The sequence below is a fragment of the Taudactylus pleione genome, unplaced genomic scaffold (genome assembly GCF_031769625.1).
Source record: "Taudactylus pleione unplaced genomic scaffold, aTauple2 ptg000979l, whole genome shotgun sequence".
NCBI classification, from domain to species: domain Eukaryota; kingdom Metazoa; phylum Chordata; class Amphibia; order Anura; family Myobatrachidae; genus Taudactylus; species Taudactylus pleione.
In genome coordinates, this window is record NW_028285380.1 from 11,162 (window position 1) to 26,094 (window position 14,933).

The following is a 14,933-nucleotide window of genomic DNA, read 5'->3' on the forward strand; positions in this document are numbered from 1 at the left end:
AGTTTATCGCCTCTGAACCCGCTGACGTCAGTGTCCTCCTTTCTGTGAGCTGCGGAAACCGTTCCCAATGCTCATTATATGGTCTAACTGGAGACCTGTATGATGGTCATAGTATGTTTGTATGTTCTCCGGCTTGGAGAGGAGCCATCTATGTAGCCATCTGGGCTACCTACTGATCAATCCCGTGCCTCGCTCCTGGTAATCCCGTGCCTCGCTCCTGGTAATCCCGTGCCTCGCTCCTGGTAATCCCATGCCTCGCTCCTGGTACCTCGGTACTAGTAAGATAAGCTCCTGCAGAGATGTCATCAGCCTCACGCTTACCTGCCGTGTACCATGAATCCAATCATGTGTGCCCGTTCCTACAATGTTCTTTACCTGTGAGACCTGTGACTTCAGAAAATACTTATAATTCATCACCTGAATTTTTTGCAGGTTCTGATTTCATCAAGACGTCTACAGGGAAGGAATCGGTCAATGCTACATACCCCGTGGCACTAGTAATGGTGCGGGCAATCCGGGAGTATTACTGGAAAACTGGCATCAAGGTGAGCTGGAAACTATAGTACTAATAATAAGAATATTCCCCACTGCTATTGTGTTTGACCCCTGGCATTATCTGTAGGGCCAGTAGGTACCTCTTCCTTATGGGAAACAGACAGGGACGTAACATAGAGAACCGTATCTGAGCAGTGTTCACTGATGAGTTACGCAGAGCCCAGGACGGAGTGGCCAGCAGGACTAGGCCTAGAAGCTATTCCCACAGGGTTGGGGCCACCAATGTCTCTGCAGTAACCAGAACAATCCTCTCTCCTATATAGCGAGTGCGCTACTAACATCTCTGCCCAATTAGCTGCGTCCCCTGGAGCCTCACAAACCTAACCAAGGATGCGCTCTAGGAGTAACTCAGCTGGGTTACCTCACCTAACTCACTCCTCAGACTTTAATTGCTAGTCTTACCACACATACTATACATACATACACACACACACGCACATGCACATACATACACCCGCACACATACATGTGCACACACACATATATATACACACACACACATTTATATACACACACACACCTTCATCCATACTCCTGACTCAGTCTTCTCCTAGTTCTTCGTTTCAGCCAGTGCTCAGGTCATTCTTTGCATGGCTCGGCTGGTAATATGTGCCTGCCATGTATGACCGTGCTGCCTGTGACCTGACCATGTTACACTGATGTGTAAGTACTGTAGCTGTACACGTCACAGGAGGTGATAGTACTGACCATAGGCCTTACATACAGGTAATATGTGCCTGCCATGTATGACCGTGCTACCTGTGACCTGACCATGTTACACTGGTGTGTAAGTACTGTAGCTGTACACGTCACAGGAGGTGATGATACTGACCATAGGCCTTACATACAGGTAATATGTGCCTGCCATGTATGACCGAGTTACCTGTGACCTGACCATGTTACACTGATGTGTAAGTACTGTAGCTGTACACGTCACAGGAGGTGATAGTACTGACCATAGGCCTTACATACAGGTAATATGTGCCTGCCATGTATGACCGTGTTACCTGTGACCTGACCATGTTACACTGGTGTGTAAGTACTGTAGCTGTACACGTCACAGGAGGTGATGATACTGACCATAGGCCTTACATACAGGTAATATGTGCCTGCCATGTATGACCGTGTTACCTGTGACCTGACCATGTTACACTGATGTGTAAGTACTGTAGCTGTACACGTCAGAGGAGGTGATGATACTGACCATAGGCCTTACATACAGGTAATATGTGCCTGCCATGTATGACCGTGTTACCTGTGACCTGACCATGTTACACTGGTGTGTAAGTACTGTAGCTGTACACGTCACAGGAGGTGATAGTACTGACCATAGGCCTTACATACAGGTAATATGTGCCTGCCATGTATGATCGTGCTACCTGTGACCTGACCATGTTACACTGGTGTGTAAGTACTGTAGCTGTACACGTCACAGGAGGTGATAGTACTGACCATAGGCCTTACATACAGGTAATATGTGCCTGCCATGTATGACCGTGCTACCTGTGACCTGACCATGTTACACTGGTGTGTAAGTACTGTAGCTGTACACGTCACAGGAGGTGATGATACTGACCATAGGCCTTACATACAGGTAATATGTGCCTGCCATGTATGACCGAGTTACCTGTGACCTGACCATGTTACACTGATGTGTAAGTACTGTAGCTGTACACGTCACAGGAGGTGATAGTACTGACCATAGGCCTTACATACAGGTAATATGTGCCTGCCATGTATGACCGTGTTACCTGTGACCTGACCATGTTACACTGGTGTGTAAGTACTGTAGCTGTACACGTCACAGGAGGTGATGATACTGACCATAGGCCTTACATACAGGTAATATGTGCCTGCCATGTATGACCGTGCTGCCTGTGACCTGACCATGTTACACTGATGTGTAAGTACTGTAGCTGTACACGTCAGAGGAGGTGATGATACTGACCATAGGCCTTACATACAGGTAATATGTGCCTGCCATGTATGACCGTGTTACCTGTGACCTGACCATGTTACACTGGTGTGTAAGTACTGTAGCTGTACACGTCACAGGAGGTGATAGTACTGACCATAGGCCTTACATACAGGTAATATGTGCCTGCCATGTATGACCGTGTTACCTGTGACCTGACCATGTTACACTGGTGTGTAAGTACTGTAGCTGTACACGTCACAGGAGGTGATGATACTGACCATAGGCCTTACATACAGGTAATATGTGCCTGCCATGTATGTAAGATCGGTGTGAGAGTACTCTTGGGTCCTATTTTCACATTAGATCTTTGCTATAGCTGAATTGGCTCCAGTTTTAAAATTAATTAAAATGTATAAATTCTATTATTTTCTCCATGTGAAATACCTTATTAGTCTACTTATACTTAGCAGAATCCACTTAGTTGTGATTTTTTTTTTTTTTTAACAAACTACCCTCTTTCACCAATAACAAGAAATAGTTTTATTTGTGATAACGTAACTGGTGGTCACATGTGAGACACATAACACATTCATATCTCCTCACTAACGCTGGGACATCCTCACACCACAGCCACGCCCCCTCCCAGCATACAGAGAGGAGCAATGCACTGCTGAGCATGCTGGGACATCCTCACACCACAGCCACGCCTCCTCCCAGCATACAGAGAGGAGCAATGCACTGCTGAGCATGCTGGGACATCCTCACACCACAGCCACGCCTCCTCCCAGCATATAGAGAGGAGCAATGCACTGCTGAGCCTGCTGGGTCATCCTCACACCACAGCCACGCCCCCTCCCAGCATACAGAGAGGAGCAATGCACTGCTGAGCATGCTGGGACATCCTCACACCACAGCCACGCCGCCTCCCAGCATACAGAGAGGAGCAGTGCACTGCTGAGCATGCTGGGACATCCTCACACCACAACCACGCCCCCTCCCAGCATACAGAGAGGAGCAATGCACTGCTGAGCATGCTGGGACATCCTCACACCACAGCCACGCCCCCTCCCAGCATACAGAGAGGAGCAATGCACTGCTGAGCATGCTGGGACATCCTCACACCACAGCCACGCCGCCTCCCAGCATACAGAGAGGAGCAGTGCACTGCTGAGCATGCTGGGACATCCTCACACCACAACCACGCCCCCTCCCAGCATACAGAGAGGAGCAATGCACTGCTGAGCATGCTGGGACATCCTCACACCACAGCCACGCCCCCTCCCAGCATACAGAGAGGAGCAATGCACTGCTGAGCATGCTGGGACATCCTCACACCACAGCCACGCCGCCTCCCAGCATACAGAGAGGAGCAGTGCACTGCTGAGCATGCTGGGACATCCTCACACCACAACCACGCCCCCTCCCAGCATACAGAGAGGAGCAATGCACTGCTGAGCATGCTGGGACATCCTCACACCACAGCCACGCCTCCTCCCAGCATACAGAGAGGAGCAATGCACTGCTGAGCATGCTGGGACATCCTCACACCACAGCCACGCCTCCTCCCAGTATACAGAGAGGAGCAATGCACTGCTGAGCATGCTGGGTCATCCTCACACCACAGCCACGCCCCCTCCCAGCATACAGAGAGGAGCAGTGCACTGCTGAGCATGCTGGGACATCCTCACACCACAGCCACGCCTCCTCCCAGCATACAGAGAGGAGCAGTGCACTGCTGAGCATGCTGGGACATCCTCACACCACAGCCACGCCCCCTCCCAGCATACAGAGAGGAGCAATGCACTGCTGAGCATGCTGGGACATCCTCACACCACAGCCACGCCTCCTCCCAGCATAGAGAGAGGAGCAATGCACTGCTGAGCATGCTGGGTCATCCTCACACCACAGCCACGCCCCCCTCCCAGCATACAGAGAGGAGCAATGCACTGCTGGGACATCCTCACACCACAGCCACGCCGCCTCCCAGCATAGAGAGAGGAGCAATGCACTGCTGAGCCTGCTGGGTCATCCTCACACCACAGCCACGCCCCCTCCCAGCATACAGAGAGGAGCAATGCACTGCTGGGACATCCTCACACCACAGCCACGCCGCCTCCCAGCATACAGAGAGGAGCAGTGCACTGCTGAGCATGCTGGGACATCCTCACACCACAACCACACCTCCTCCCAGCATACAGAGAGGAGCAATGCACTGCTGAGCATGCTGGGACATCCTCACACCACGGCCACGCCTCCTCCCAGCATACAGAGAGGAGCAATGCACTGCTGAGCATGCTGGGACATCCTCACACCACAGCCACGCCTCCTCCCAGCATACAGAGAGGAGCAATGCACTGCTGAGCATGCTGGGACATCCTCACACCACAGCCACGCCCCCTCCCAGCATACAGAGAGGAGCAATGCACTGCTGAGCATGCTGGGACATCCTCACACCACAGCCACGCCGCCTCCCAGCATACAGAGAGGAGCAGTGCACTGCTGAGCATGCTGGGACATCCTCACACCACAACCACGCCCCCTCCCAGCATACAGAGAGGAGCAATGCACTGCTGAGCATGCTGGGACATCCTCACACCACAGCCACGCCTCCTCCCAGCATACAGAGAGGAGCAATGCACTGCTGAGCATGCTGGGACATCCTCACACCACAGCCACGCCTCCTCCCAGTATACAGAGAGGAGCAATGCACTGCTGAGCATGCTGGGTCATCCTCACACCACAGCCACGCCCCCTCCCAGCATACAGAGAGGAGCAGTGCACTGCTGAGCATGCTGGGACATCCTCACACCACAGCCACGCCTCCTCCCAGCATACAGAGAGGAGCAGTGCACTGCTGAGCATGCTGGGACATCCTCACACCACAGCCACGCCCCCTCCCAGCATACAGAGAGGAGCAATGCACTGCTGAGCATGCTGGGACATCCTCACACCACAGCCACGCCTCCTCCCAGCATAGAGAGAGGAGCAATGCACTGCTGAGCATGCTGGGTCATCCTCACACCACAGCCACGCCCCCTCCCAGCATACAGAGAGGAGCAATGCACTGCTGGGACATCCTCACACCACAGCCACGCCGCCTCCCAGCATAGAGAGAGGAGCAATGCACTGCTGAGCATGCTGGGTCATCCTCACACCACAGCCACGCCCCCTCCCAGCATACAGAGAGGAGCAATGCACTGCTGGGACATCCTCACACCACAGCCACGCCGCCTCCCAGCATACAGAGAGGAGCAGTGCACTGCTGAGCATGCTGGGACATCCTCACACCACAACCACACCTCCTCCCAGCATACAGAGAGGAGCAATGCACTGCTGAGCATGCTGGGACATCCTCACACCACGGCCACGCCTCCTCCCAGCATACAGAGAGGAGCAATGCACTGCTGAGCATGCTGGGACATCCTCACACCACAGCCACGCCCCCTCCCAGCATACAGAGAGGAGCAATGCACTGCTGAGCATGCTGGGACATCCTCACACCACAGCCACGCCCCCTCCCAGCATACAGAGAGGAGCAATGCACTGCTGAGCATGCTGGGACATCCTCACACCACAGCCACGCCTCCTCCCAGCATACAGAGAGGAGCAATGCACTGCTGAGCATGCTGGGACATCCTCACACCACAGCCACGCCTCCTCCCAGCATATAGAGAGGAGCAATGCACTGCTGAGCATGCTGGGACATCCTCACACCACAGCCACGCCCCCTCCCAGCATACAGAGAGGAGCAATGCACTGCTGAGCATGCTGGGACATCCTCACACCACAGCCACGCCTCCTCCCAGCATAGAGAGAGGAGCAATGCACTGCTGAGCATGCTGGGTCATCCTCACACCACAGCCACGCCCCCTCCCAGCATACAGAGAGGAGCAGTGCACTGCTGAGCATGCTGGGACATCCTCACACCACAGCCACGCCTCCTCCCAGCATACAGAGAGGAGCAATGCACTGCTGAGCATGCTGGGACATCCTCACACCACAGCCACGCCTCCTCCCAGCATATAGAGAGGAGCAATGCACTGCTGAGCCTGCTGGGTCATCCTCACACCACAGCCACGCCCCCTCCCAGCATACAGAGAGGAGCAATGCACTGCTGAGCATGCTGGGACATCCTCACACCACAGCCACGCCCCCTCCCAGCATACAGAGAGGAGCAATGCACTGCTGAGCATGCTGGGACATCCTCACACCACAGCCACGCCTCCTCCCAGCATATAGAGAGGAGCAATGCACTGCTGAGCCTGCTGGGTCATCCTCACACCACAACCACGCCCCCTCCCAGCATACAGAGAGGAGCAATGCACTGCTGAGCATGCTGGGACATCCTCACACCACAGCCACGCCCCCTCCCAGCATACAGAGAGGAGCAATGCACTGCTGAGCATGCTGGGACATCCTCACACCACAGCCACGCCGCCTCCCAGCATACAGAGAGGAGCAGTGCACTGCTGAGCATGCTGGGACATCCTCACACCACAACCACGCCCCCTCCCAGCATACAGAGAGGAGCAATGCACTGCTGAGCATGCTGGGACATCCTCACACCACAGCCACGCCCCCTCCCAGCATACAGAGAGGAGCAATGCACTGCTGAGCATGCTGGGACATCCTCACACCACAGCCACGCCGCCTCCCAGCATACAGAGAGGAGCAGTGCACTGCTGAGCATGCTGGGACATCCTCACACCACAACCACGCCCCCTCCCAGCATACAGAGAGGAGCAATGCACTGCTGAGCATGCTGGGACATCCTCACACCACAGCCACGCCTCCTCCCAGCATACAGAGAGGAGCAATGCACTGCTGAGCATGCTGGGACATCCTCACACCACAGCCACGCCTCCTCCCAGTATACAGAGAGGAGCAATGCACTGCTGAGCATGCTGGGTCATCCTCACACCACAGCCACGCCCCCTCCCAGCATACAGAGAGGAGCAGTGCACTGCTGAGCATGCTGGGACATCCTCACACCACAGCCACGCCTCCTCCCAGCATACAGAGAGGAGCAGTGCACTGCTGAGCATGCTGGGACATCCTCACACCACAGCCACGCCCCCTCCCAGCATACAGAGAGGAGCAATGCACTGCTGAGCATGCTGGGACATCCTCACACCACAGCCACGCCTCCTCCCAGCATAGAGAGAGGAGCAATGCACTGCTGAGCATGCTGGGTCATCCTCACACCACAGCCACGCCGCCTCCCAGCATACAGAGAGGAGCAATGCACTGCTGGGACATCCTCACACCACAGCCACGCCGCCTCCCAGCATAGAGAGAGGAGCAATGCACTGCTGAGCCTGCTGGGTCATCCTCACACCACAGCCACGCCCCCTCCCAGCATACAGAGAGGAGCAATGCACTGCTGGGACATCCTCACACCACAGCCACGCCGCCTCCCAGCATACAGAGAGGAGCAGTGCACTGCTGAGCATGCTGGGACATCCTCACACCACAACCACACCTCCTCCCAGCATACAGAGAGGAGCAATGCACTGCTGAGCATGCTGGGACATCCTCACACCACGGCCACGCCTCCTCCCAGCATACAGAGAGGAGCAATGCACTGCTGAGCATGCTGGGACATCCTCACACCACAGCCACGCCTCCTCCCAGCATACAGAGAGGAGCAATGCACTGCTGAGCATGCTGGGACATCCTCACACCACAGCCACGCCCCCTCCCAGCATACAGAGAGGAGCAATGCACTGCTGAGCATGCTGGGACATCCTCACACCACAGCCACGCCGCCTCCCAGCATACAGAGAGGAGCAGTGCACTGCTGAGCATGCTGGGACATCCTCACACCACAACCACGCCCCCTCCCAGCATACAGAGAGGAGCAATGCACTGCTGAGCATGCTGGGACATCCTCACACCACAGCCACGCCTCCTCCCAGCATACAGAGAGGAGCAATGCACTGCTGAGCATGCTGGGACATCCTCACACCACAGCCACGCCTCCTCCCAGTATACAGAGAGGAGCAATGCACTGCTGAGCATGCTGGGTCATCCTCACACCACAGCCACGCCCCCTCCCAGCATACAGAGAGGAGCAGTGCACTGCTGAGCATGCTGGGACATCCTCACACCACAGCCACGCCTCCTCCCAGCATACAGAGAGGAGCAGTGCACTGCTGAGCATGCTGGGACATCCTCACACCACAGCCACGCCCCCTCCCAGCATACAGAGAGGAGCAATGCACTGCTGAGCATGCTGGGACATCCTCACACCACAGCCACGCCTCCTCCCAGCATAGAGAGAGGAGCAATGCACTGCTGAGCATGCTGGGTCATCCTCACACCACAGCCACGCCCCCTCCCAGCATACAGAGAGGAGCAATGCACTGCTGGGACATCCTCACACCACAGCCACGCCGCCTCCCAGCATAGAGAGAGGAGCAATGCACTGCTGAGCATGCTGGGTCATCCTCACACCACAGCCACGCCCCCTCCCAGCATACAGAGAGGAGCAATGCACTGCTGGGACATCCTCACACCACAGCCACGCCGCCTCCCAGCATACAGAGAGGAGCAGTGCACTGCTGAGCATGCTGGGACATCCTCACACCACAACCACACCTCCTCCCAGCATACAGAGAGGAGCAATGCACTGCTGAGCATGCTGGGACATCCTCACACCACGGCCACGCCTCCTCCCAGCATACAGAGAGGAGCAATGCACTGCTGAGCATGCTGGGACATCCTCACACCACAGCCACGCCTCCTCCCAGCATACAGAGAGGAGCAATGCACTGCTGAGCATGCTGGGACATCCTCACACCACGGCCACGCCTCCTCCCAGCATACATAGAGGAGCAATGCACTGCTGAGCATGCTGGGACATCCTCACACCACAGCCACGCCTCCTCCCAGCATACAGAGAGGAGCAATGCACTGCTGAGCATGCTGGGACATCCTCACACCACAACCACGCCCCCTCCCAGCATACAGAGAGGAGCAATGCACTGCTGAGCATGCTGGGACATCCTCACACCACAGCCACGCCCCCTCCCAGCATACAGAGAGGAGCAATGCACTGCTGAGCATGCTGGGACATCCTCACACCACAGCCACGCCCCCTCCCAGCATACAGAGAGGAGCAATGCACTGCTGAGCATGCTGGGACATCCTCACACCACAGCCACGCCTCCTCCCAGCATAGAGAGAGGAGCAATGCACTGCTGAGCATGCTGGGTCATCCTCACACCACAGCCACGCCCCCTCCCAGCATACAGAGAGGAGCAGTGCACTGCTGAGCATGCTGGGACATCCTCACACCACAGCCACGCCCCCTCCCAGCATACAGAGAGGAGCAGTGCACTGCTGAGCATGCTGGGACATCCTCACACCACAACCACACCTCCTCCCAGCATACAGAGAGGAGCAATGCACTGCTGAGCATGCTGGGACATCCTCACACCACGGCCACGCCTCCTCCCAGCATACAGAGAGGAGCAATGCACTGCTGAGCATGCTGGGACATCCTCACACCACAGCCACGCCTCCTCCCAGCATACAGAGAGGAGCAATGCACTGCTGAGCATGCTGGGACATCCTCACACCACGGCCACGCCTCCTCCCAGCATACATAGAGGAGCAATGCACTGCTGAGCATGCTGGGACATCCTCACACCACAGCCACGCCTCCTCCCAGCATACAGAGAGGAGCAATGCACTGCTGGGACATCCTCACACCACAGCCACGCCGCCTCCCAGCATACAGAGAGGAGCAGTGCACTGCTGAGCATGCTGGGACATCCTCACACCACAACCACACCTCCTCCCAGCATACAGAGAGGAGCAATGCACTGCTGAGCATGCTGGGACATCCTCACACCACGGCCACGCCTCCTCCCAGCATACAGAGAGGAGCAATGCACTGCTGAGCATGCTGGGACATCCTCACACCACAGCCACGCCTCCTCCCAGCATACAGAGAGGAGCAATGCACTGCTGAGCATGCTGGGACATCCTCACACCACAACCACGCCCCCTCCCAGCATACAGAGAGGAGCAATGCACTGCTGAGCATGCTGGGACATCCTCACACCACGGCCACGCCTCCTCCCAGCATACATAGAGGAGCAATGCACTGCTGAGCATGCTGGGACATCCTCACACCACAGCCACGCCTCCTCCCAGCATACATAGAGGAGCAATGCACTGCTGAGCATGCTGGGACATCCTCACACCACAGCCACGCCTCCTCCCAGCATACAGAGAGGAGCAATGCACTGCTGAGCCTGCTGGGACATCCTCACACCACAGCCACGCCTCCTCCCAGCATACAGAGAGGAGCAATGCACTGCTGAGCATGCTGGGACATCCTCACACCACAACCACGCCTCCTCCCAGCATAGAGAGAGGAGCAATGCACTGCTGAGCATGCTGGGACATCCTCACACCACAGCCACGCCTCCTCCCAGCATACAGAGAGGAGCAATGCACTGCTGGGACATCCTCACACCACAGCCACGCCGCCTCCCAGCATACAGAGAGGAGCAGTGCACTGCTGAGCATGCTGGGACATCCTCACACCACAACCACACCTCCTCCCAGCATACAGAGAGGAGCAATGCACTGCTGAGCATGCTGGGACATCCTCACACCACGGCCACGACTCCTCCCAGCATACAGAGAGGAGCAATGCACTGCTGAGCATGCTGGGACATCCTCACACCACAGCCACGCCTCCTCCCAGCATACAGAGAGGAGCAATGCACTGCTGAGCATGCTGGGACATCCTCACACCACAACCACGCCCCCTCCCAGCATACAGAGAGGAGCAATGCACTGCTGAGCATGCTGGGACATCCTCACACCACGGCCACGCCTCCTCCCAGCATACATAGAGGAGCAATGCACTGCTGAGCATGCTGGGACATCCTCACACCACAGCCACGCCTCCTCCCAGCATACAGAGAGGAGCAATGCACTGCTGAGCCTGCTGGGACATCCTCACACCACAGCCACGCCTCCTCCCAGCATACAGAGAGGAGCAATGCACTGCTGAGCATGCTGGGACATCCTCACACCACAACCACGCCTCCTCCCAGCATAGAGAGAGGAGCAATGCACTGCTGAGCCTGCTGGGACATCCTCACACCACAGCCACGCCGCCTCCCAGCATACAGAGAGGAGCAGTGCACTGCTGAGCATGCTGGGACATCCTCACACCACAACCACACCTCCTCCCAGCATACAGAGAGGAGCAATGCACTGCTGAGCATGCTGGGACATCCTCACACCACGGCCACGCCTCCTCCCAGCATACAGAGAGGAGCAATGCACTGCTGAGCATGCTGGGACATCCTCACACCACAGCCACGCCTCCTCCCAGCATACAGAGAGGAGCAATGCACTGCTGAGCATGCTGGGACATCCTCACACCACGGCCACGCCTCCTCCCAGCATACATAGAGGAGCAATGCACTGCTGAGCATGCTGGGACATCCTCACACCACAGCCACGCCTCCTCCCAGCATACAGAGAGGAGCAATGCACTGCTGAGCATGCTGGGACATCCTCACACCACAACCACGCCCCCTCCCAGCATACAGAGAGGAGCAATGCACTGCTGAGCATGCTGGGACATCCTCACACCACAGCCACGCCCCCTCCCAGCATACAGAGAGGAGCAATGCACTGCTGAGCATGCTGGGACATCCTCACACCACAGCCACGCCCCCTCCCAGCATACAGAGAGGAGCAATGCACTGCTGAGCATGCTGGGACATCCTCACACCACAGCCACGCCTCCTCCCAGCATAGAGAGAGGAGCAATGCACTGCTGAGCATGCTGGGTCATCCTCACACCACAGCCACGCCCCCTCCCAGCATACAGAGAGGAGCAGTGCACTGCTGAGCATGCTGGGACATCCTCACACCACAGCCACGCCTCCTCCCAGCATACAGAGAGGAGCAGTGCACTGCTGAGCATGCTGGGACATCCTCACACCACAACCACACCTCCTCCCAGCATACAGAGAGGAGCAATGCACTGCTGAGCATGCTGGGACATCCTCACACCACGGCCACGCCTCCTCCCAGCATACAGAGAGGAGCAATGCACTGCTGAGCATGCTGGGACATCCTCACACCACAGCCACGCCTCCTCCCAGCATACAGAGAGGAGCAATGCACTGCTGAGCATGCTGGGACATCCTCACACCACAACCACACCTCCTCCCAGCATACAGAGAGGAGCAATGCACTGCTGAGCATGCTGGGACATCCTCACACCACGGCCACGCCTCCTCCCAGCATACAGAGAGGAGCAATGCACTGCTGAGCATGCTGGGACATCCTCACACCACGGCCACGCCTCCTCCCAGCATACAGAGAGGAGCAATGCACTGCTGAGCATGCTGGGACATCCTCACACCACGGCCACGCCTCCTCCCAGCATACATAGAGGAGCAATGCACTGCTGAGCATGCTGGGACATCCTCACACCACAGCCACGCCTCCTCCCAGCATACAGAGAGGAGCAATGCACTGCTGAGCATGCTGGGACATCCTCACACCACAACCACGCCCCCTCCCAGCATACAGAGAGGAGCAATGCACTGCTGAGCATGCTGGGACATCCTCACACCACAGCCACGCCCCCTCCCAGCATACAGAGAGGAGCAATGCACTGCTGAGCATGCTGGGACATCCTCACACCACAGCCACGCCCCCTCCCAGCATACAGAGAGGAGCAATGCACTGCTGAGCATGCTGGGACATCCTCACACCACAGCCACGCCTCCTCCCAGCATAGAGAGAGGAGCAATGCACTGCTGAGCATGCTGGGTCATCCTCACACCACAGCCACGCCCCCTCCCAGCATACAGAGAGGAGCAGTGCACTGCTGAGCCTGCTGGGACATCCTCACACCACAGCCACGCCTCCTCCCAGCATACAGAGAGGAGCAATGCACTGCTGAGCATGCTGGGACATCCTCACACCACAACCACGCCTCCTCCCAGCATAGAGAGAGGAGCAATGCACTGCTGAGCCTGCTGGGACATCCTCACACCACAGCCACGCCGCCTCCCAGCATACAGAGAGGAGCAGTGCACTGCTGAGCATGCTGGGACATCCTCACACCACAACCACACCTCCTCCCAGCATACAGAGAGGAGCAATGCACTGCTGAGCATGCTGGGACATCCTCACACCACGGCCACGCCTCCTCCCAGCATACAGAGAGGAGCAATGCACTGCTGAGCATGCTGGGACATCCTCACACCACAGCCACGCCTCCTCCCAGCATACAGAGAGGAGCAATGCACTGCTGAGCATGCTGGGACATCCTCACACCACGGCCACGCCTCCTCCCAGCATACATAGAGGAGCAATGCACTGCTGAGCATGCTGGGACATCCTCACACCACAGCCACGCCTCCTCCCAGCATACAGAGAGGAGCAATGCACTGCTGAGCATGCTGGGACATCCTCACACCACAACCACGCCCCCTCCCAGCATACAGAGAGGAGCAATGCACTGCTGAGCATGCTGGGACATCCTCACACCACAGCCACGCCCCCTCCCAGCATACAGAGAGGAGCAATGCACTGCTGAGCATGCTGGGACATCCTCACACCACAGCCACGCCCCCTCCCAGCATACAGAGAGGAGCAATGCACTGCTGAGCATGCTGGGACATCCTCACACCACAGCCACGCCTCCTCCCAGCATAGAGAGAGGAGCAATGCACTGCTGAGCATGCTGGGTCATCCTCACACCACAGCCACGCCCCCTCCCAGCATACAGAGAGGAGCAGTGCACTGCTGAGCATGCTGGGACATCCTCACACCACAGCCACGCCTCCTCCCAGCATACAGAGAGGAGCAGTGCACTGCTGAGCATGCTGGGACATCCTCACACCACAACCACACCTCCTCCCAGCATACAGAGAGGAGCAATGCACTGCTGAGCATGCTGGGACATCCTCACACCACGGCCACGCCTCCTCCCAGCATACAGAGAGGAGCAATGCACTGCTGAGCATGCTGGGACATCCTCACACCACAGCCACGCCTCCTCCCAGCATACAGAGAGGAGCAATGCACTGCTGAGCATGCTGGGACATCCTCACACCACGGCCACGCCTCCTCCCAGCATACATAGAGGAGCAATGCACTGCTGAGCATGCTGGGACATCCTCACACCACAGCCACGCCTCCTCCCAGCATACAGAGAGGAGCAATGCACTGCTGAGCATGCTGGGACATCCTCACACCACAACCACGCCCCCTCCCAGCATACAGAGAGGAGCAATGCACTGCTGAGCATGCTGGGACATCCTCACACCACAGCCACGCCCCCTCCCAGCATACAGAGAGGAGCAATGCACTGCTGAGCATGCTGGGACATCCTCACACCACAGCCACGCCCCCTCCCAGCATACAGAGAGGAGCAATGCACTGCTGAGCATGCTGGGACATCCTC

At 57.0% G+C, this 14,933-nt stretch overlaps 1 protein-coding gene across 1 annotated transcript in view; it reads left to right on the forward strand.

Annotated features, from left to right (window-relative positions):
* Positions 1-432: 432 nt before the first annotated feature.
* LOC148454561 (deoxyribose-phosphate aldolase-like) overlaps positions 433-14,933 on the forward strand; it is a gene marked incomplete at its 5' end in the record, with an annotated part of 31,879 nt that continues 17,378 nt past the window's right edge. The window contains one exon of the mRNA XM_088460775.1: positions 433-545. Coding sequence (XP_088316901.1) covers positions 433-545 — 113 coding nt within the window. The remainder of the gene's footprint in view (positions 546-14,933) is intronic.